The 22,846-nt window shown below is 56.3% G+C and overlaps 4 protein-coding genes across 20 annotated transcripts in view; 1 reads left to right on the top strand and 3 right to left on the bottom strand.

Moving 5' to 3' along the window:
• Positions 1-2,154, top strand: part of JPH3 (junctophilin 3) — a 106,115-nt gene extending 103,961 nt beyond the window's left edge. Inside the window, exon 5 of the mRNA XM_017860188.1 lies at positions 592-2,154. Coding sequence (XP_017715677.1) covers positions 592-672 — 81 coding nt within the window. The 3' untranslated portion in view covers positions 673-2,154. The remainder of the gene's footprint in view (positions 1-591) is intronic.
• LOC108520731 (uncharacterized) lies at positions 1,037-3,560 on the bottom strand. Of its 3 annotated transcripts, XM_017860230.1 has the most exons (4): positions 2,999-3,560; positions 2,850-2,909; positions 2,480-2,589; positions 2,146-2,324 (listed from the first exon to the last, which is right to left on the bottom strand). In XM_017860230.1, the coding sequence occupies exons 1-4, from the start codon at positions 3,218-3,220 to the stop codon at positions 2,279-2,281; spliced, it is 438 nt and encodes a 145-aa protein (XP_017715719.1). In that variant the 5' UTR covers positions 3,221-3,560; the 3' UTR covers positions 2,146-2,278. The 3 variants fall into 3 exon arrangements, 2 of the variants coding, with proteins under 2 accessions (XP_017715719.1, XP_017715715.1); XM_017860226.1 differs by having other exon boundaries at positions 2,146-2,589; XR_001882991.1 differs by lacking the exon at positions 2,146-2,324 and adding an exon at positions 1,037-1,123 and having other exon boundaries at positions 2,480-3,560.
• Positions 3,561-5,479: 1,919 nt separating this feature from the next.
• LOC108520698 (uncharacterized) lies at positions 5,480-6,322 on the bottom strand. The gene is given in 4 exon segments (XM_017860182.1): positions 5,480-5,743; positions 5,745-5,807; positions 5,809-5,855; positions 5,857-6,322. Coding segments are annotated over 4 exon segments (792 nt in total). The 5' UTR covers positions 6,298-6,322; the 3' UTR covers positions 5,480-5,502.
• The window catches only part of KLHDC4 (kelch domain containing 4), a 62,745-nt gene continuing 45,390 nt past the window's right edge, over positions 5,492-22,846 (bottom strand). For 3 of the 15 annotated variants that reach the window (XM_017860065.1, XM_017860150.1, XM_017860157.1), the window contains 7 exons: positions 17,523-17,598; positions 14,309-14,517; positions 12,370-12,772; positions 11,107-11,229; positions 10,691-10,863; positions 7,883-10,345; positions 6,995-7,085 (listed from right to left, as the gene is read on the bottom strand). In XM_017860065.1, coding sequence (XP_017715554.1) covers positions 11,108-11,229; positions 12,370-12,772; positions 14,309-14,517; positions 17,523-17,598 — 810 coding nt within the window. In that variant the 3' untranslated portion in view covers positions 6,995-7,085; positions 7,883-10,345; positions 10,691-10,863; position 11,107. The other 12 variants (XM_017860094.1, XM_017860081.1, XM_017860073.1 and 9 more) reach the window with 12 other exon arrangements.

The following is a 22,846-nucleotide window of genomic DNA, read 5'->3' as shown; positions in this document are numbered from 1 at the left end:
GGACTCGTGAGCCACTTCAGGGGGGTGGTGGCAGCAGCACTCAGGACTGTGACCCGAGTCCGAGGCAGCTTGCAATTGGGCCAATTGGACACAGCCCTCCAGTGGAAGCTGTGCTCACAGACTGGGAGGCTTCTGAGTCCCAGGGCCCCCTCTGCTGGGCTGCATCTGACACTGGCTACGGCAGCCATGCGGGGGCTTCTGAGGTTCGCATCACAATGGTCCCAGTTCCACAGAGCAGGGGAAACCTGCTGACTGGCACACAGGCAGCACGCACTGAGACGTTTGCTTACAGAGAGGCCGGGGTGGTTTTCTCCAAGGGGACCCGGGAGAGCTGGTATTCAGGATCTCAGGACTGCAAGGGAATTCCAAGACCAGCAGCCTCAGACTTACAGGCCAGTGGCTTCCTCCCCAGTCTGGACTTGGAGGGGCTCAGTTCCGGTGGGCCTTTGGTGTCCAACCGTTTCAAACATCCTCCTGTACACCTCCACCCCCAGGGTCTGCCAGTTTGATGAAGAGACGTGGGTGGGAGGCGTGGTGGCCCAGGCAGAGGCCCCGTGGCTGTCGCTCACCTTTCCCCTCGCTCTCTTCCAGGGCTCGGCTCCTATCCTGGTGGCGATGGTGATCCTGCTCAACATCGGAGTCGCCATTCTGTTTATTAACTTTTTCATCTGATGAGACTGTCGCGGTAGCAAAACTAGAGAAAGGGTAGGAAAAGGGGACATTAAAAGCAAAACCACAAGAAGGGAAAGACCGCAACTCGGACAGCCCAGCGACTCCCAAGTCCTCTCACAGAAGAACCACATGATTGGGTATCACTCACAGTTTGCCTTTTTTTCTGGGTAATGTTTTTTGGATTTTAGCCAAAATTCTTTGCTTGTATAACACTCTGCTGTGTGGCATGGCAGAATGAGGCCAGCACGCAGCCCCTCCAGCTCCACATGGAAACAGAAGGGATCCCGGCCCATCAGTGGTAACAGTGGACGTCGTCCTCGTGGTCACATGTCCCTCCTTGGGTGTGGATGGAGGGCAGCCCAGGGCGGAGCCTCAGCCCCGCGCCCCCTGAGCAGCAGGGCTGGCTCCCGTCGACATGAGCTTGGAAAAGTGGATTCACTGCTTCCTCTGTCTAGAACAGACGGGTGACAAGTACGGGCGGGAGGCGTGGGGCAGGGTGGCCCACCCCAGCGGGCAGTTGCCCGGCCTTTTTCTGTGTGAGATCTGTGCTGCACACCTGAGGGAGGGGGGGGGTCGGCCACCTCCTCCCTGTGAGACGGATGCAGGTCCTTCCCTTTTCTCGGCACTGCCCCCGGCCTTCTGTGAGAAGCCGACTCCCCACACCGAGTTTTAAAGCAAAGCCCTTTTCTTCTGCTGCCCACACATTGTGGGCCCCATTTGGCCGTTTCCCCCACCAGACCCCAGGGAAGCCGGGGCCCACTCCAACCTGCCTGGGCTCAGCTAAGCACGGAAGCCGAGGGGCGTGCCGTGGAGTCGGCCTCGCACCGGGGCTCTGGGTGTGTGCACTTGGCGTGCAGGGTGGACACATGGGCTTCCGTGTCCCCAGGAGTAAGGGCCCTAAAGGACGCCTTCTCCCATGGTTACTGACCACCACGGGTGTTCACATCTTTGTACTGTGCCTGCCTCAACTTCCCCTAACAGATATGCATATTCCTTCCAGATGCCTCAGTGCTACACCAGAGTGGGCCTGGTCCCAAGACAGGAATGCAGTTCAAACCCAGTGGCTTGAAACTTCCTGAGAAATTGTAGCATATCCAGCCCCCCAAAATGTACAATGTAACTTGTTTCAGTCCAACAAAAACAGGTTCCTTATGTTTCTGCCTTCTCCACCAGGGTCACACCATCACCCAAACAAAAGAACAAGGTTTGCCAGGATGTCCGAGTGCCCCCTGGCCCTCGTGTGCATGGACGTGCCTGAGGGGTCCGGGCACGGCCATACGCAGGACCCCTGTGCCCGGGGAGGCACTGCAGGGATTCCCCATCCGGTCGCCTTGGGGCCAGCCTGTCTTATGGACTCTGCCTTGCTTTGCTTATGTTTAGCTGTTTCTCTGCTACCTTTCGAGCAGACTTCTTTACTACACTGCACTGGATTGCTATATTTTTAACCAGAAATAAACGAAAGATTAGAGCATGTTCCAGTTACATTCAGTTTTATTGTTTTCCGTTGTATGTTCACTCCCCGCTCCTTCTCGCAGCCTGGTCTGGGGGCGGCACAGGAGAGGGAGGGAGGACTGAAGGTCACATACGTTTCTGATGATGTCGCTTTCTAAAGGGATGTGACATCTTTTCCATTTTTTAATATCAAGTGGTTGCTGCAGACCAGAAGTGAACCAAATAAAGACTCCTGCTCTTTGTAGCTCTCACCATCACCCATGCTGGGAGATGAGTTTTGTAATTGTCTGCAACTCTTTGCAAAGACCACAGCTGCTTTTGTACATTCCAGTAACTGCATGACACAAAATGGTACCTGTGAGCAGGAGACACGTTCACACCATGAGACATGCACGGAGGCAGGTGCCCTGAGCGAAGCCATGCAGATCCAGGCCTAGGGGCCGTCAGCTGCTGCCGTAACACAACCTAGAAAACCAAGCTGAGGCTGGCCCCCTTGCCTTCTAGCAGCAAGGGCAGAGAGGGCAGAGCCACTTCCCTGTGAATTCCAGGAGGATTCAACCAGGATTCAACCAAGGCTAAAATGCCCTGGGTCTGAGAGAATCGAATCTTTAATTGGTTTCCACATGGGGTGATTAAGGAGAAGACTGCTTCCCACCTGTCCAGAGCCTCGGCCTTCCCTGACAGGCGCACAGTCCTTCCACCCAGGCCCAGGGGGACCGGCTCACCTCCATAGTCAGGCAGGGCGGGGCGAGGCAGGACAGTGTGTGCCGGGCTGGCTGCTGCTGCTGCATGGAGAATTTGGTGAGTTTTCATTAGCCTGAGAGCAGCCTGGTGACAGCCATTTTCCTCCCCAACAGCTTCTTCCATGCTTTACCTGTGCATCCCGGAGGCCAAGAGAAAGTGGCATCCCCTCCAGATGGCAGCATGGTCTGTGAGGGGTGGGCATGGACAGCCCATAGGCCAGGCTGGCGTCTCCCCACCCTTGCGAACCTGCAAAACAGATCCACCCCTGGCCCAGGAACAGATGAGCCCTGTCCTGGAAAAGCTGGAAGAGACCCTCTGCCCCGGGGTCTCTGGTGAACCTGTGTGTGCCCATGGCTGGCCCGTTGACCAAACTCTGCACACTGGATGGACTGGTGCTTTCTGAAGTTCAGTAGCGCACAGAATGTGCCTGGATAACTTCGGGAACTTGAAACATTCTCTTGATCCATCATTTTGGATCTAGAACCATTAGCTCACAGGATTCCCAAAGATACAGATTAGGTGTGCAATGCCTGAGCCGAGGTAACTGACACAACGGTGGTGATGTAGAAAAGCTGGGCACGGCCGGGCGCAGTGGCTCACGCCTGTAATCCCAGCACTTTGGGAGGCCGAGGTGGGTGGATCACAAGGTCAGGAGATCGAGACCAGCCTAACCAACGTGGCGAAACCCCATCTCTACTAAAACAAATACAAAAATTTGCCAGGCGTGGTAGCAGGGGCCTGTAGTCCCAGCTACTTGGGAGGCTGAGGCAGGAGAATCACTTGAACCTGGGAGGCGGAGGTTGCAGTGAGCCTAGATCACGCCACTGCACTCCAGCCTGGGCAACAGAGAGAGTCCGTCTCAAAAACAAAAAGATACACATTGTAGAATGATGGGCCCTCCCCGCATGCACTCAACTCGCTCCCCTGCGAGGCCCTAAGCCAGGCCGTGGGCCAGCGGTCCACCGGGTGTCCACACTCCAGGCTGTAACCACACCCCTGGCTCTAACCACGCCCCTGGCTCTAACCACGCCCCTGGCTCTACCCACACCTGCTCCTTTTCACCTTCAGAATCACACGGCCACCTGGTCTCACTGAGGGCCATCAGTCACCCCCAAGGCACTGCAGACCTAGTGGGGAGAACCCGAGGGAAATGAAATGTTTTTCGTACTTTTCAGTTCAGGTTTTGATTGTCCTTTACTCCTTCCCCGGGAAGTTTTATCGTCAGCTGAACCCGTGGGAGTAAAGAGGCCCTGGGGCCTGTGGTGGCCCCGGAAGGCACATCCAAGACCTCCCCTCAGTCTTCACAGTACAGTGTGGATTTCACGTCGTATGTGCGACAGAACGCTCGGCAGGAGAGGAGGAGAAGGGCCATCTGCCTCTTCTAGGTCATGCTCAGTTTCTCTGACTTTTCCTAAGTTTGGTCCGACTATTCTTGCCTTTGGTCTTGGAAACTTGACATCAAGGTGCCTAACAGATATTCGGACGTCACCTTCCATAGCTGTGGGTGCTGTGACCGTTTCTCCCTTCAGCCAGCTGACAACACCGGGTGCAGCAAGCTTCAGGACATCATGATGGTGCCCTCCCGCAGTGCCTTGAGAACCTCTCCCGGGCCAGGGTCTGCCTCTAGCCCAGGACCAGGACTCCAATTCCAAATAAGGCAGAGGGAGGAGGGTGGATGGAGGAGACTGGAGGGAGGAGGATGAAGAGAAGAGATTGGAGGTTGGAGAGAGGAGGGAGTCAGTCAGCTCAGGCACCTGGTTGGCTTCTCTCACGCCCAGGCTGTGTGTCAGGTGAGGCAGGCGGTATGCAGAAACTGAGGAAGCAACTGTCCCCAAGTGCCAAGGAGGTTGCCGGCTCAGCCTTCAAAACAAGCGAGGAAAAGTGCAGCTGCCATCGTTGAAAAGAAAAAAAGCCAGGCTGTATTTTCACTACGCGTCCCCTGCCTGGAAAATGAACTACGGAACGCACAGCGGGCTGGGGGTGGGTGCTGGAAAGGGACGGAACAAGGGTCTCTGGCAAACCACGAAGGCCCTGCAGGCCAGCGCCTCCCGATGAGAAGAGGCGGGGACCAGCTGGCTGCAGAGGGGCAGTCAGCGCCCCCAGAGCAGAGGACCTCAGCACCCCAGGCTAGCAACAGGGTCGCAGGGCGCTCAGGACAGGCGAGGCCGTGCTCTGGAAAGCTGAATGCTCCTCCCAAACTTCGGCCCACCCATTAGGAACAAATAAACGCTTCTTCAGTCTGTTTCTTCATGAACCCCCAGTAGAAGTGCCTGAGCTGTGAATGGCTGTGAGTGCTGCCACGCAGTGAAACGCTCGGTGCCAGCTTGTTCCTAAGCCTGGGAGAAGCAAGCGGCCCCGTGACGGGGACAGGTCACAGCCTGGGCATGAGCTCACTCCATGTGTGTCTGGGTGCTAGGCCCAGGCTGCTGGGTTTCCGGGGTGGTGGAGCGGACCAGGTAACTTCACGCGCCAACCTCACACGCCTACCTCATGGCCACTCGTCCGCCTCGTCCACTCCTGGCCTTTGGGATAAACATCCTGTCTCAGACACACCCTTCTCGTGCGCCTGCGCCGCCTGCTCAGGCCAATGCCACCCGCCTGTCCTCCCGAGTGTGCACACCCATCTGCCATCCTTCACGCCATGTCTGTGCCCCACAGAGGCCTCCGGCCAAACCACCACTGCTTGTTAACAGATGCCATCCATACCGAGGAAGCCTCTTCCAGCCCAAGGAGTGGCTGACGGGGCTCTGCTCTGCCTTTCTTGGTCATCTTCCTGGGCCCGCAATGAAGCTCAGCCCAGCAGCTAGGCAGCTCCCTAAAAAGGCTAATGCTGGGTCTAGTCCCTGGTGACCCCAGGCTGCTGTGAGAACTTGTGACCCAAGATCAGAACAGCCTTCGGGTCCCAGAGCTTCCCGCACGATTGTGTGTGGAACAGACCGAGATTCCACCGGATATGGGGTCAACCTTGACCACCAACGGCACCCAGCCCAAGGGCTGCCTCCCCCGACCATGACAACCAACTCCTCCTCCACAGCGGCTCTGTCAGGCGCCCAGTCCATAAAGGGCGGTCACTGCTGGGCAAGGAGGGCCGGTCTGCCGGGGACTCCCAGGCCCTGGGGTCAGGCTGAGAAAGGAAGATGGGTGTGAGGGTGCAGGGGCAGGGGGGTGGGCCCTGCAGGGTGGTGCCTGGCCCGTCCTGCGCCCACAGCCTGGGAACCCCCGGCTTTCTCGCATGGGCCTCTGCGGAGCCCGCATGTCCAAGTGCGGCCACATCAGAGCAGAATTCTCGGGCAGCACCTTCCCAAGCACGTCCGTGACCTCCTCGGGCGCAGGCACTCTGCCGATGGCATCCCCTCCTGGACGCTGAGCTGACCTCTCTAGCAGGACTCTGCTCATGCGCACCATCTGCCATTTCCACAGAAACCCCATCCCCAGAGCCCAGTGGAGAAAAAACCCTCAGGGGCCTCTCAGCTCAGGGAAGCCACGCGGGAGAGGAACCCTCGTTCCAGCTGTGGAAGCAACTGAGCCTGCTGCAAACACCTCTGTGAACTCGGACAGAAAACGGTGTTAACCTGCCTTTCCTTCCAAGTCGGACCGGCGCATGTGAACTGTCTGCTAACACTGTGTACAATCATTCCGTGCAGTGACAAAAACAGAACTTCTCTTATTGACGAAGTGGTTTAAAAAGTTACCCTGAGCCTTTTTTCTTTGTTTTTAAGCTGGAAAGATAGCTTGGTTACTTACAAAATGAAAATCAAATAGTTTTCCTAAATGAACGTAACAGTTTAAATCCTACTGTTACGAAAGCAAGGAACACTGTCAAGATGAAAGAGAAATTCTGCTCCTTTTAGTAATAAACAATGTCATGTGACACTGGAACGCTTGTCTCGTCTCATTACAAACCAGTGTCTTTACTGAAGTTCCTTCTGCTGCAGAGCTGTGTGATGGAAACATGGACAGAGCTGGGTGGCAGGTGGAGGCTCTCCTGGCTTCCGAGCAGGAAACGTGCTGTGAGCGGGAATCTCGAGTGACTACCGCAGCATCCCGGGGTCAGCACACGCCGGGTCCTCAGTCTCGAGTGAGTTCCGCGGCGTCCCCGGGTCAGCATGCACGGGGTCCTCAGTCTCGCTGGCTCACCAGTGGTGGCCGGGGCATGACTCCCCCAGCCCTGAGTCTCCCGGCAGTGCAGACAGTGTGGGCACGGGGTTTGTCACAGCCTGTAAGTGAATGGGGGGACACAAAAATCACCAGAGAGGCAGGCTCTGCCCTCCGGGAGTGCACAGGCGGTTTTTAAATGCGCGCGTTCATGTAATTAAATGTCCCCGTTTCTGTTTCTTAGGGAGTGGTTACTCAATCTCTTTCTTCCCAACCAGAGTTTTGTAAACCTGCGCCTCTCACACCTCAGTGATGTCTCTCTGAGTCCAGCCTCTACAGGTGGGTCCCTGGGTGGGATGCAGCCAGTGGGGGCTTGGAAGGGCTCTGAAGGTTGAGACAAGGAAAACGAGGGGCATGAGCTGAACTCAGGGAAGCCAGGTCGCCGTGGTACCTGCACTGTGGCCCTTGGCCCTGACAGTACGTCAGCGTCCAGCAGGGACTGCTTGTGTGCCTCGGGACACCACTGTTCAGGACCCCAGTGACCAGGCGTGGCCAGGCCCCAGATGGCATTGCTGTAGCTCTCTCGTGAAAGAGAAATGGAGGTGACCGCAACCTGCGCTGGGAGCCATCTGGGTTATGAAAACGAGATGGGCCTCCAGCGCCCACGGGCCTCCACTCAACACTCTTACACTGCCTGGGAGAGCAGCGGTCACTAGCAAGTTCCTCCCACGCACAAAGGAAGGCAGGCTGAGGTCGTGATCACAGCTAGAGCTCAGCCCCTTTTCCTTTTGGGCTGGGGAACCACCATCCCCTGCTCCTTCTGAAAGAAAGCAGACTCTTCTCTGATGGAAGCCATCCAGCACACGGCGCCACCTCCTCACTGCAACACCTGAGTGCCACGTCCAGCGTGGGGTCTCACCTCGTTACCTGAACGTCACGTGGAAGGAGGCGCCTCTGGAAAGCCCTGGAGAGGGTCTCTCTCACCAACAGGCATCTTGGCATTTGGTCCCTCAGTGACTCTGTAACTGTCACCTAGCCAATGACATCCTGTTTGTACCAACTCATATAAAAAAAAATCAGATGTCAAATCGCAGTCAACACTACTCTCGTCTAAAAACAAACACAAACCAACCGCCTGGCAAGGATTTCTAAGCTCAACGGGTAGTTCCCTTGATGTTCACTCCACCCAACACCCCCCCGCCCCAACCACGAAAAAAGCCACCGCTCATGGCCAGTCCCTCCAGTTCATCCTCACACAGAGCATGGCGCGCAGGGGCAGCAGGGGGAGAATAGAGAACAAGATGATTCATCCTTCGAAATCCCACAAAGCCCTGCGAGCAGCTGTGGCCCTGCTGCCAAGTGGGTTGGCCAGAGCGCCTCACCTGACATGCCCGCCCACCCTGCAGTCTGGGGTCCGGGGGCTGTGTGGGAGGGCCGGAGCTAAGGGAAAGCCTTCCTAACAGCCAGCAGCTCACCACACCGAGGAACTGGAGGAAAACGTGGCACCGAGTATGGCGTGTCCCAGCCGCGCTGTGCCAGCAGCTCCCGGGAGACAGAGGCCCTGGGCTTTCATGCTGGCTGCTCATGCCCTATGGCGGCTGTCTGGCCACCAAGTGGTTCAGTAAACTGGGCTCCAGCAGACAAAGCAGACCACAGGCCCGTGGGGCAGGCAGAGCTCTGCACGGGAATCCACCACCCTGTGTTGCGTTCTGCGTCTCCCGCGGTTCCACATTGAAGGGGCGCTGCTGTTTTCATCACGGCTGTGGCAGCCACTCCATGCTGGGAGCTTGTCTGTCTGATCCCCATTGGTTCTGATCAGCATCTTTCATTCAAATCAAATCTTTAGCAACAAAAGCAAAATGCTTTCTGTACAAGAAGTTTCTTCCTCAGGGCTACTGTCATCTTTCTTTCAACCTGGTTGATTCAAAAGCATCTTTTTCCTTGGAATCCCATCTAATTAGTTACAAGCTCCTCTGAAAGAAAATCTCTGATAACAGACAACTGCATTGAAGCCAACAAGATCTTTCCATTCCTTCCTCCAAGAGCAGGAGGGAAGAAAGAACCGGCCACACAACGGGGTCCATCTTCAGGACAAGGGCCAGAGCCGCAGAGTCTGTGTGGGCAGGGACGCTGCTGCCTGCACTCTGGCTTCTCAGCCCTGCCCGAGCCTCTCCCAACCAGCTCAGCTGAGAGCGTGAGGCAAGAACCCTGCCTGCCCCGCACTCGAGACAAAGTGCCCAAACCGGCCGCCAAAGCCCAACAGGACAAACACGAGCTGCAGCCCTCGGGGGTCGGCGGGGGGGCCGGCACAACGCACACACGAGCTGCAGCCCTCCAGGGGGGCTACGCCTGCAGCCTCACCCATCGGCAGTGCCACCCACACATCCGGACGCACCAGACAGGTGTCCCCACCAGGAAACAGGCAGTGCTCGGAGCCTGAAGTGAGGTCACACCCATGGCAGCGGGCAGGGCCCTCGGGGCCAGTTCAAGTGCCACCCATCCGCCGAGGCCTCCTGAACACCTGGCTGCACCAGGGAGCTCAGCACATGCCCCTGCTGGGGAAGAGCTGGCCAAGTGCCCCTGAGGTGATCCTGAGATGACACTTCTGAAGCCACTGCCCCATGGTGACCCAGGTACTCCTGGGCCCACCTGGAGCCATGAGGACGAATCGGCCAAGGAAGCAGGGAGGTACTCACAGGTGCTCGCTGCCAAGTCAGCTTCTAGTCCTCTCTGCTCAACACTGGTTCCGCCAGGAGGGGAGTCTCCCCACCACCCTTGTTTTCAGCTCCCAGGTAAGAAATGGGACCACAGTTATGTCGGCCCATTACAGAAAGCTAAGGATCCTATATTCCCACTGTTCAAAATATTTAAGATACCCACAAAACTGCACCAGGTGTGGTTTCAGTGCTCAACTTTTGACCCCAATTGTGCAAATCTGAACTGGCTTTCAGTCTTGGACTGGAGCAGGCCTCGGGTGGGGGTTAGCGCACCACACCCTTCGGGGGCAAGGGCGCTGCAGCGCGGGCGCCAGGAGGAGCTGGCCGGAGATACCTGGTGGCAGCCATGTGGGAACGCTGGGAGCCCTCGCCCTCTGGCCTCCCATCCTGTCGCTCTGCAAATGCTAATCCTAAACCCTAAACGGGACAGGGACCACCAGGGCCTCACCAGAGACCATGTGGCGGCACGGGGGCTCCCTGGAGTGAGGCCGCTGCACACGAGGGACCCCCACCAGGAGATCGGCGTGTGGAGCCGGCCAGTGGTGCCGTACATGAACTAGAACAGGGAAGGTGTGCACTGGCCCTGGGCTGCTTTTCAGTTTCCAGACGTCAAAGGCTGATCCCGAGTGTGAAGATGGATGGGCAATCAGGGCCCTCTTCTGGTTCTGCAGAAGGAAAGGCTCACAAAGCACAGCATATTCCGGGGTTTCGGGCGCAGAAACCTGCTTCTCGAGGGTCCTTCGTGTCGAAGGTTCCACCCTCCAGCGTGGGGCAGTCTTGCCCTAGGCCAGCCCTGGCCGGGGCAGAGGCCCCGGGAAGACTGCAGTGTGCCCAGGGCCGCACAGAAGACAACCTCCGCGGTGGTCTTGTTTCAAGTCCAATTTATTTTACACAACACACAGGCTGCTGAGGGAATCCACCCGCACTGCACTCAGTGGAACTTCTGGCCCAGCACTGCATCAGAGACTAAATCATGGGAGAAAGTTCACGCCCTGGCCTGGGCCACCCACCTTCAGCTCTCTCTCGTGTGTCAGGGCACAGGCTGGCTCCGAGAGCTTCACCCAACACGGCTGGGTCCTGGGCGGACGTGGGCACAGCACTTGCCAGGTGCCCCTGGAGGGGGCTCTTCTGATACGCAAGGAGGAAGGAATGAGAGAGAAACACATTCAGCCGAGGGGGAGGCCTGTGCAGGGAGGGTAGAGAGAACACTGGGTTTTCAGGGAAGATCTCATCCAAGAGCCCACAGGCACGCCGCCCTCATCAGCAAGCTGCCGAAATCACTCCACACACCACCGTTTTTAAGAATTTAAACTTGCCTCAAGGCATCTACAGAACAAAGCTGAATTCTAATAAAAATCCAATAAACATGAAAAGCCTTTCACCAACACCCAGCAGCCACACCGCTCGTGAGCTCTAGCCCGCTCACCTCAGTCCTCCACACCGCTCTCCTCTCCGCTGTCTTCGTCCTCATCCTCGTCTCCACCCTCAGCACCTTCAACCTCCTCACTGTCCTCTTCCGAGTCTGTCTCCTCCAGCCACTCCTGAGTTTCTTCAAAAGCAGAATGAACACACACAGATGTCAGCGCAGCTGGGGCAGGCAGGGGAGGCTGCGGGACGGCGGGGGAGGCTGCGGGACGGTGGTGGCTACTTACTGGGGGGATTCCATGTTCTTACTTAAGAATCATAATGTGAAACCTAACTCCTGGCTGGGCACGGTGGCTCACGCCTATAATCCCAGCACTTTGGGAGGCGCAGGTGGGTGGATCACCTGAGGTCATGAGTTCAAGACCAGCCTGGCCAACATGGTGAAACCCCGTCTCTACTAAAAAAAAAATACAAAAATTATCTGGGTGTGGTGGCAGGCACCTGTAATCCCAGCTACTCAGGAGGCTGAGGCAGAAGAATCCTTTGAACGCGGGAGGCAGAGGCTGCAGTGAGCCAAGATCGCACACTGCACTCCAGCCTGGGCGACAGAGTGAGACTCTGCCTCAGAAAAAAAAGAAAAAAAAAAAAAGAAAAAGAAACCTAACTCCTCTTCCCAGACCCCCTTCAGATCCACAAAGAAAACAGACTGTGTTCCCCTGGGCATCAAGGCAGAGATCCGAGACGGCAAACATGCAAAAGCACCCCCATAAGGGAGCGGCTGGCCAAGAGGGCCTCCTGCCACCCTCCACGCTGGCTCACGGTGCTCTCAGAAAACAGCAAACATCCTGTGCCAACGGTTCACTACCTTTCCCTAGATTTGTGGATTCTGCTTTCATCTCAGATCTTTAGAAACTGCACGATGACTCAAGTCCAGCAGCAGTCGGGGTAAAGGGGACGTGTGACTACGGCAGCAGAGGGGCCCTGGGTCAGACAGCAAGGCTGGAGGCTCAAACCCAGGGCCTCGGGGCCCAGCACGGACAGCCGCCCACAAAAAGCATGTTGTGGACAGAGCAGCAGACGCGCCTGTGTCCTATGCGGCCCGAACTGTAGCTCCTGTCAGCACCCGGGACAAAGGACAGACGTGCCCAGGATGGGCCCTCCTTTCCACGACAGGTCTGACCGTGGAGGCAGGAGCACAGGCCCCCGCGAGGAGCACTGGCACGGGCCGCCTCTGGGCAGCTTGCAGGGCTTGCTTTTGAGTGACGCGACGCACGACCGTGGGCTCTTGCCCCCAGGCATGGAGGTACCAAGTCGCCTGGCTCACCTGGGTCCATCTCCACCAAGGCCTTCCACGCCTCCATCCTGTGCAGGTCCAGGCAGTGCAAGTCGCTGAGGGTGACCTGGCGGTCGCCGGCCTCAAACATGCCCCCGTAGACATAGAGCACCCCGTGCTTCACAGCCAGCATGGCGTTGGAGCGTGGACACGGCCCGGGTGTGGGGCTGCCGGCCTCCTCGAGGCTGTCTTCGTCCTCAGACTGGGGCTGCCCTGCTGAGCCTGGGGCGGCGAGCACCTGCTTAATGGTGACCACGGTCCCATCCTCGGCCACCACCTCCTTGACCACCTCCACAGGTGCCTGAGTGCCAGTTCCCCCACACGCCAGCTTGCTGCCACCTTCGGGCTCCTCTCTTCTGCCCCGCCTGCGTTTCTTCTTCTCAGACTTGGGCCCCTATTCATAGACCGAGGGAACAGAGAGCAGCAGCTTCAGCGAGGCAGGGGTCGGTCCTGCTATGCTCACGAGGCCAGGCAACGGTTTGCAGGGAGCACCCACAAGCATTGGGAGTATGTAACCCAGGAGGGCGCCGTCCCTGACTGCCCTGGGTGCAGGCACTCGGTCGCAGGAGCACGCTCCTGTCTTGCACTGGCCTTGCCATTCACTCCTGGGCTGGGGGAGAAAACCCCCCGTCGCGTGTCCTCACTGAGGGGCGGCTCCACACCTCCACTGAGAGGTGGACAGGCCCACCAGACCCCAGACACAGTGCACCAGCCCCTCGGGCTCCGACGCTCACCTTGGGAAAACCCAATCCACCAACAGTGCTGGCTCCCGGAAGGGCTGGGGAAGCCAGGCTGAGGGGCTTCCTCCCCTTGCCCAAGGAAGACCGACGGCCAGGCCCACAACCCCAGCTCATTTACTACAAACGGCGAGTCGGAGAGGGGCCCTTCCTCACCAAACGTTTCTAAAGGGGAGCTCTCAGGTCAGGGTGCCTCCTGCAGGACAGCCGTCCATCCCTCTCTGTCCCACTTCCCTGGCTGTGTGGCAGGGGTCAGTCTGGACCCTTCTGTCACAGCGCTGCCAACTCACGAGGTGACATTTGCCAGGTTATTTCCAAATTTTCCAAGGATCACTACCTCCAGATCAACTCAAAGTCAGCTTCACATTATAGACTTCTAAGACCCACTCTGTATCTGTATCTGCAACAACGAGTTTTGAAAGGGAAAGCTCCCTGAGGTCCTCCGTGATGCCGGGGAATGTCAAGGGTCCTGTGATCACACAGTTTGACAACCGTGACACTAGCTGGGGTCAAAACGTTCTCTGGAGAAAAGCCACAGGGGAAACCTGTGCACACTCTGCTTGGAGTAATTCCTCCTAAAGTCAAAGAGCGAGGCGGACTGTGGGTCCAGAAACGAACCCTCGTGTTTGCCCAGTGTCCAGCCCAGGTGCCACCATGCGTCAAGAGCAGCTCTTTGCAACTAACAGGGACCAGCCCTCCTTGGTTCTTTCTGGGTCCAGTTGACCTGGTACACTCGGAGACCCTGAGGCCAACTGCGGGATCCCCTTCTGGGACTGTCACCCACTGCTGTGCCTGTGCTGGGCTGGCCCTGGACAGCAGCTGTGCCCACGCGGACAGTAAAATGGTGCCGGAAACCAGGGGAGCTCAAATGTCGTAACAACACAGGCTGGTCTGCACCAGGACCTCCAGCAAACCCTTCTCACACAGAGGGCCAGGGAGGTCCCGGGCACCTCAGTCCGGGGAGAGTGGCTCCTGAGGCAGCAACACCGCCAGCATTAGGGATGGGCTGAGGGGACCGTGACCAAGGGCTGTCCAAGCCTAGTCACCCAGGACACAGGCAGAGACGGAACCCCCGCCCCTCTTGAGAGAGCTCATGGGCTCTGGGGGCCCCGACACCCAAAGGTGCTGGCGGGAGGCAGGGACCCGAGTTAGGGCTGCGCACCACGGCACATACCACTCAGAGGTTGCCCTACCTTCAGCTGTCCCTCAAACCAGCGGTTCCTGGTGGCGTCGTAGAAGTACAGATCGTTGAAGAACTCGCCCGCCAGGCTCTCTTCCTCTTCCTCGTCACAGACACCCCCGAAGAACAGCGTCTGGTGATTCGGGGCCATGGCCACAGAAAAGCCAGACCGTGGGGTGGGCCTGACCCCCGAAGGGTTCATCCGAGTCCACACCCACTTGTCTGTCAAGAGAGAGCAAGGGAATGGGATAAGAACAGAAGGAAGGACCCTGAGAGCCAGCCCAGGACACACCCAGGACCCCAGGGGCCCCCCAGAACGGGGTAAATGAAAGCCATGAGACTGCAGGCAAAAACCCTGCTCCCTCTGCAGAAAAACAGACACCATTCCACACCCCTTGAGTTCCGCCCTTCTCCTTAAGACAGTGGCATTCAACAGCTTTCCACATACCCCAAGCACCTCTAACTACGGGCAGCTTCAAGCCACAGTGGAAAGGCAGGGATTGGGCAAAAGCAGCACACACGCTAGACACACAGAGGGGCTTCTGTGGGGAGGCTGCCCTGCACAGGGACCCTCTGCCCTGCATGGGGACCTGCTGGCCTGTGCCAGTCCCCCTTGGGCCTGCAGTGTGGCCAGCTCTACTTTAGGAGGGGTCTGCCCCGTGTTCTTTCTTGGCCCACACCCATGTGACGTGCCAACCCTCCAACGGAGCCCGGTGTGCAGGTGGTGTCTTCCCACCACTTCTAGGAGAAAGAATGGAGATTTTTTTCCTCTAATGAACACTAAAAAAAAAAAAAAAAAAAAAACCACACAGAAGCAGCAAATGGCCATATTTTGTGTGGTGCTAGATACCACCCACCCATGCCCAGTGCGGGTGTGGCTCTGGGGCCACCCGCCTCATTCCCACCAGCACACGACTGTGTTAAGGAACAGGTAAGACCACCATAAGAACTCGCCAGTCAGGGCAGGACCCTCTCCAGTGACAGAAACCCATGCACACAAGGTGTGCCGCTCCTCACCACAATGCTTTCCTCCTGGGGGCTGAGGAGCAGAGCACACAGGCTCAGGGCCACCCTGCGGGAAACAGAGTCCAGCATCCAGGTTCAAGTTCACTGGGGTATGAGCTGGGAATCTGACTGGAAGAATGAGTCTGTCCTCATCAGCCAGGGGTGCGGTAAGACAGGGCCATGGCAAAGGCACCTCGGCCTTTTGACAGGCAAGTGGGTGTGAACTCAGATTAACCCTTCAGGTATTTCTGAGGCCTCAGCCTGAGGAATTTTAGTGCAAGGAGGAGGTAAAAACACTTTGCACAATGGTCCCCTCTCCTGGGGAGGTTGGAGAACTTGCTGTGCATCACAAAAGCAGACCTGGCCTAGGCACTGCGTCTCCTGGGTCTAGCCCAGCCCTCCGGTCCCAAGCCCAGCCTCCCGTGAGAGCTGTTCCCTGGTTTCCTAACGGCACTGGGGATGTTAAGCTCCATGGCAAACACCCTGGACCAGTGCCTCCTGGCGTCACTCCCTTGCTCTGGAGCAGAACAAATGCCATGGTCTCCTTTTATTTATTATTTATTTTTTGAGACAGGATGTCTCTCTGTTGCCCAGGCTGGAGTGCAGTGGCACAATCTCAGCTCACCACAGCCTCCACCTCCTGGGCTCAAACAATCCTCCCATCTCAGCCTCTCGAGTAGCTGGAACTACAGGCACGCACCAGCACACCTGGCTACAATTTTTTTTTTTTTTTTTTTTAAAGAGATGGTGTCTCACTATGTTGCCTAGGCTGGTTTCAAACTCTTGGCCTCAAGCAATCCTCCCACCTCAGCATCCCAAAGTGCTGGGATTACAGGCATGAGCCACTGGACCCAGCCAGTAACAAATGCAATTTTTTTCAAAGTCAAGAAATTAATGATTGAAAAGCAGCAGCCCACTCCCATCCCCCCGGATGCTCCCCACAGACACGGCTTCTCCCCATTCAGAGGTCTGTGAGAACAGACGGGCAGCCACTGGCAGGAAACGCCACCAACAGTTCATCTCAACGCATGACCCACGCCCAGGAACATGAAACGTGCATAGGTGGTGGTGAGAGTAGGCTGGGTGCGATGGCTCACGCCTGTAATCCAGCACTTGGGGAGGCCAAGGCGGGTGGATCATGAGGTCAGGAGATCAAGACCATCCTGGTTAACACGGTGAAACCTCGTCTCTACTAAAAGTACAAAAAATTAGCCGGGCAAGGTGGCGGGCGCCTGTAGTCCCAGCTACTCGGGAGGCTGAGGCAGGAGAGTGGTGTGAACCTGGGAGGCGGACCTTGCAGTGAGCTGAGATCGCGCCACTGCACTCCAGCCTGGGAAACAGAGTAAGACAGCATCTCAAAAAAAAAAAAAAAGGTGGTGGTGAGAGTGGCTGACACATCTTGGGCCCTCTGGATGTGTCCCCTAGGTCATCCCATGTCATCCTTTTAAAAAGTCCCAGAGAACAATGATTGTTCCCCCCTGTGCTTTAGTAAGAAAATTTTGATTCTTAGATCCAAGTTTAGCTAGAAGCTTTTAGAAATCTAGGCATTCTGACAGCCCTCCGAGTTCAGTGACTCAAGCTGACAGAGGCATGGCCATTCTTGGAGGCTGTCCCTGTGAGGGCCAACAGCAGTCTCGGTGATGATTTTTGAAGTTCTGTGGATGAACAACACTGGCCCCTGGCTGGGCAGCCTCACACCCAGCCTGCCCAGCTGCTGCCCGCAACTACTCCAAGAGCGAGCCCTGTCAGCACAATGTCAGGCGGCCCCAATGACTCCAGGCGGCCCCAGTGACTCCAGGCGGCCCCAGTGACTCCAGGCGGCCCCAGTGACTCCAGGTGGCTTGTGCTCGAGGCCCAGGATGGTTCTCCCTTCGAGAGCTCGAGACCCTTGCAGGTGCCCATCAGGAGCTGCTGAGGGGCACTGTGCTCACTGCTCCATTGCGGGGTATCCGCAGGGTAATAGCGGCCGTGCGTCTGAGTCAGTCCGTCATCAATGCCCCCAGATGTGACCGCCCAGCAGGCATTCCTTTGTCTGCAGACACCAGGGCTATGGAGCCTGTCCCGCCCAGCCCACCCCAAAATGGGCCATCTCCAGCGGGCCCTCCGCTCTGGGCAGGGTGCAGGGGCTCACCGGCAGCCCCACATCGATGGAAGGGTGTGGGCTCCGCCTCCCGCCACAGGCAGACCAGCCAGCTCCCGCCCGGGAGGCACAGCGCCTCTACCTTCTCTCCCGTCCTCCGGCTTCAGCAGGAACATGTCTGAGTGCCGCGTGCCCTTGTCCACGTCTTTCTTAACTCTCTGCAAAAGAAAGGAATTGTGTGAGAACTGGGGGCACCTACAGTGGTTGCTTACAGACCCCCCACGCTGTGGGCGCATTTTGGATGGAAGGGGCTGGAAGCCTTCCCTGTAGACCAGCTCCAAAGCTCCAAAGTGTGCCTGCAGTGTGTTCAGGGCCGGCACCAACCAACAGGCTTTATCCCTTGAACGGGTCCATCTGAAGAGGCCACCCTTCTAATGGCCACGATCACACTGTACACTAGAGCTCCTGTCAGAGCGTACACAGCTTCCACAGCAGCCCTGGTCTGTGTGGAAATCGCCACGGGGTCTCTGACACCATGACACAGTCACTCTTCATTCCTGATCCCGGTGGATTCTCAATTCCCACCGCCTTTCAAGTAACACGATTCAGGCTTCAGAGCAGAAATCAAGTTACTACTGTGTGCAGAGGGCAGCCACTGCCCACTGAAAGACTTCTCCAAGCTTCGAAAACAACAAGCTCCATGTGCCTTAACCCTTGGTCCTCTGCCTCAAGTGAACCTTAGCCGGACCAGGGGCACTGTTCCCCAGCACCCATGCCCTATGTCCTGGTGTCACACCCCTTACCTGGGACCTAAGGTGGTGAGGGAGGCAGCCAGCAAAACGTTCGCCCTGGGTGGAGGGCCCCCATCCATTTCCATCTCATCTTTGTATTTGTCTGCACTTTAATTCTCTATTTTTAATACACTATTTTAGAAGTTTCACATTTGCAGAAAATTGAGACAGTACCGAGAGCTGCCACGCGCCCACGCCAGTGTCCCCCCGGCAAGAATACCTTCCTCTCCTTGGTGCCCTTGTGACGGCTCAGGAACCGGCACTGACCCATTACCGGGATTGCAGCCCAAGCTTCGTTCAGAGCCCCCAGTGCTCCCCGCAGCTCCCCCTGCCCAGGGATCCCATCAAGGGTCCCGCCAGCCGTTTCGTCCTCTTGCCTCCTCAGGTTGCTGGGGGCAGCGTCTCTGACTCTGTTTCTGAGGACCGTGATAGCTGTGTGGATGGCCCAGGTGTCTTACAGAGTGCCCCTCTACTGGGACTGTCTGCTGTCCTTCTCATCAGACTGGGGTTATGAATCATCAGGATGACGCCAGGGGTGGAGTGCCCATCTCATCACGTCCCATCAAGGGTCCACACCATCAACAGGATTCATCACGGTGGATGCTGACGCTGACCCTGACCGCCTGGCTGAGGTCATGTCTGACAGTTTCTCTTCAGCTCATGCTCTTGTGTTCTCACAGATACCGACACAGACTTGGCCATGCGCTACTGTTCGGTCGCTTAGGGGTGACTAATCTGCAGACTTCAGGGAGAATAGCTCCATGTTCTCGTGGATTACTGACACAGACGTCGGCACGTCCTGTTGTCTCATGGATGTTGACAGTAGACTTTGGGCACATCTAAGCGTCTTGCGGGCATTTATGAGATTTGGGTATGCTCTATGTCTCGTAGATACTCGACAGACTTCAGGTATGTGCGCGACGCGCGGTATATTATTCGTGGGTATCGTGGATATTGACGTAGACTTTGGGTACACGCTGTGGTCGTTAGGATATTTATGTAGACTTTGGGTACACTCTGTCTTGTGGATACTGACGTAGAGTTTGGCTGTGCTGTCACCACCCATCTTTGTTGCTCAGGTTGTTAGTTCGGCTGGGCTCTGTCACCATCTCTGTTGCTCGGGTTGTTCAATAACACATGGCTGCCACTAGGAACCTTTACAGCTACTCCTGGGTCCCTGTGACTTGCACTATCTTTGTGGGTTTCTTTCAGCACTGCCTCAGGCTCTGGCACCACAAGATGCTCAATTCCTCCTACATACCCCCTGCTCAGCCCTACGATTAGCCATTTCTCAAGGGAGTCCTGGTTCCCTTTGTTGCAGAACGGTATTAGAAACCAAGATTTGCTGTAATCCCAGCACTTTGAGAGGCCAAGGTGGGCAGATTGCTTGAGTTCAGGAGTTCAAGACCAGGCTGGGCAATGGCAAAAAACCATCGCTACCAAAAAATACGAAAATCACTCAGGCATGGTGGCATGCATCTATAGTCCCAGCTACTCCCAAGGCTGAGGTGGGAGGACCACTTGAGCCTGAAAGGCAGAGACTGCAGTGAGCCAAGATCACGCCACTGCACTCCAGCCTGGATGACAGAGTAAGACGTCTCAAAAATTAAACAAACTAAAGAAAAAGACCAAGATCTGGGCATGGATGTGTGAACGGCTCCCGGGCAGTACTGTTTCTAGGCCCGCCCATCTGGTCGAGCAAGCAAGCATTTGTTTATAGCTATTTTTCTTATAGCTAACATGCACTGTGTTTACTATTATGGAAGAGAAACATTTTCCTTCTGAAACATGAAATGATCCACTGTCCACAGAGCCTTCCTATTTCCACCTGGGCCTGAGTGTCCTAAAACCAAGAGGGCTCCACAGTGGCCACACGGAGAGCGACCTGAATCTCAGGAAGTGAAAACTGGGTCTGGGTCTCCTTTGTTCTCCTTCTGGAAACATCTGTGCAATTCAAGTGATGCGGTTTCTGCACATCACAGATAGTGACTGAGACTAGTCTCTTTCGATAGCAGGTTGATAGAAAATGACTGTCATTTCTGTGCCTGCTTTTCCAAACCTAAAGGCATTAGTGGGAACTGAACTGACACCCGAGACTTCATCTGGTGGGGGGACAAGGAAGGAATGCAGTGACATCTCTCTTTGTCATCAGAAACTCAAATCGCTGCTCAGCTTCAGCAGGTCTCTGTCTCCTTGTAGTACCCTGCACCTGTCTATGTGAACTGTCTTGTTTTGCTGACAGTAACATTTTCTTCTTAGAATTAACAGGCTATGAGGCTATGGGGGAATCTTTTATGGTACAATACTTAAGTACTTTCCCTTCAGACCATGCAAGCCAGAGAGCTGGAGCACTTCACAAGGCCTGCTCTGCTCACACGGGCCCACAGGTTCTTTCCAGCACATGGCTGGCGGACACACCCTCTAACAGGACCCACAGGTCAACCTCCTCAACAGCTTCTAACTCCTCCTTCTAGAGCAGTTTCTTTTCTTGAAGTGTTGTGACTTTTCCCAAAATCTAACCTATCTGTCTTCAAAGAAAGTAACAGGCCGGGCGCAGTGGCTCCAGCCTGTCATCCCAGCACTTTGGGAGGCCGAGACGGGCGGATCACGAGGTCAGGAGATCAAGACCATCCTGGCTAACACGGGTGAAACCCCGTCTCTACTAAAAACTACAAAAAACTAGCCAGGTGAGGTGGCGGCGCCTGTAGTCCCAGCTACTCCGGAGGCTGAGGCAGGAGAATGGCGTGAACCCGGGAGGCGGAGCGTGCAGTGAGCTGAGATCCGGCCACAGCACTCCAGCCCAGGCAACAGAGTGAGACTCCGTCTCAACAAAAAAAAAAAAAAAAAAAAAAAAAAAAAAAAAAAAGAAGAAGAAAGTAACAGACAGCAGCCTTGTTGCCCTCTGTTTTTCTGGATCACCTGTGCTCAAGTTCTATTAGTGTACACCAAACCAGCTTTACATTCATGCAGTAAGTCTTTCCACAAAAACCAATTTGACTATACTAAAGAAATAAACAGAACCTGCAAGAATTTTTGGAGAAGTTAGACTTCATTCTAATACATTATTGCTGGAATTCAAAGACATCTGAGAGAGAGATCAAGTGTCAACACGGAGGGTAAGTGCAACCTGGCTGGCTCTGGAATTACTTAGCATCCGGCTGAGATCCCAGGGCACAGCACGGCTGAGCCTGAATGTTTCGAGGAGCACCAGCCACACACGCCAAGTCCCAACAGCCCCCACCTCCCGCACAATGTACTACAGGCCACCTAGCTTAGCCTGCAGCCACATCCCCTGATGAGACCCCACCTCCTGCAGAAGTACAGGCCACCTAGCTTAGCCTGCAGCCACATCCCCTGATGAGACCCCACCTCCTGCAGAAGTACAGGCCACCTAGCTTAGCCTGCAGTGAGTCCTCAATGCAGCCGCTTCGGCTCACCTGGCCGTCGGCTCAGACACTGACCCATTCCAATCATCGGGAGAGCAGAAGACACTCAGGGCCGTCCCAAGGCCCCGTCACCGGCTCAGGTCACAGAAGGGGCCGGCGATGCAGTGGAAGGTAGATAAAATCAGGCCGAGTCACAGAAGGGGCCGGTGATGCAGTGGCTCAGGCCGGGTCACAGAAGGGGCCCGCGATGCAGTGGAAGGTAGATAAAATCAGGCCGAGTCACAGAAGGGGCCGGTGATGCAGTGGCTCAGGCCAGGTCACAAAAGGGGCCCGCGATGCAGTGGCTCAGGCCGGGTCACAGAAGGGGATGTAGGCAGTGGTAGGTAGATAAAGGCTCTCCACGGCTGGGGAACATGTGTGGCAAGACACGGCCAGAGGAGTGGTCCTGGGAGAAGACAGTGCTGACGGCAGCACCGATGTTCACCGAAAGTAAAATCGGGCAGGGAGAGGGTGTCGGTTCCAAGTGGACGTGTGTGAACACAGAAACCACAGGGGCCGCTCCTTCCCATATCACTGAGCCTGTCCCTCCACGCGCCCGGGGACGACTCCTAAACCACCTTCGCCAGACGCGGGTCCAGTGGCCCATCAAGAGCACAGCTCGGGCAAGCAGCAACCACACGTACTGTGCCCTCCTCCTCACCTCACACAACCACAGGTGATGAGCCCTGCAGAGACGCTGACCCCCTGCGGAGACGCCAAGCCACACTGGTGCACAGGAGGCATCTCACGTTTCGCAGGGCTGTGGGAGAGGTACCCATGACGAGAGGACCCCCACCCAACCACCTGTCACGTGAGCAGCATGAACTCGCATACACCCTCTCGGCAGGGCTGCTGCTACAATAACACCCTGTCGATTACCTTTAACATCACTTCCATCAGCACAACTCCCAGTCAGCTTCCTTTTGAAAACTGCTTCAGGCAAGCTGTTCGAGAAGCCCATGCATGTCCCCTGCCACAGCCGCAGGCTCTTTGGGGACACTGCTATCAGGATGGTTTCTGCAGAGCCAGCCTGGGACCCCACAATGTCTGCCTTTCCAGCTACTCAGTCCTTTCTCCTGGAACCTGGTCAAGCCCCTCTGCATGACTGTCTGCACCGGCGCAAGACCCTGCCTGCCTCTATACCTGAAGCCGGGCCCCAGGGCACCTTCCCATCCACATCCGAGACCACTTTCTTAATGGTCAACAGCCACTGAACACCCCACAGCCGAGACTTCTTCCTGTCACTTTCC

The sequence above is a fragment of the Rhinopithecus bieti genome, unplaced genomic scaffold (genome assembly GCF_001698545.2).
Source record: "Rhinopithecus bieti isolate Rb0 unplaced genomic scaffold, ASM169854v2 scaffold_1618, whole genome shotgun sequence".
In the NCBI taxonomy this organism is placed as follows: domain Eukaryota; kingdom Metazoa; phylum Chordata; class Mammalia; order Primates; family Cercopithecidae; genus Rhinopithecus; species Rhinopithecus bieti.
Note: the sequence above shows the minus strand (reverse complement) of the source record. Positions and strands in the feature narration are given on the sequence as shown.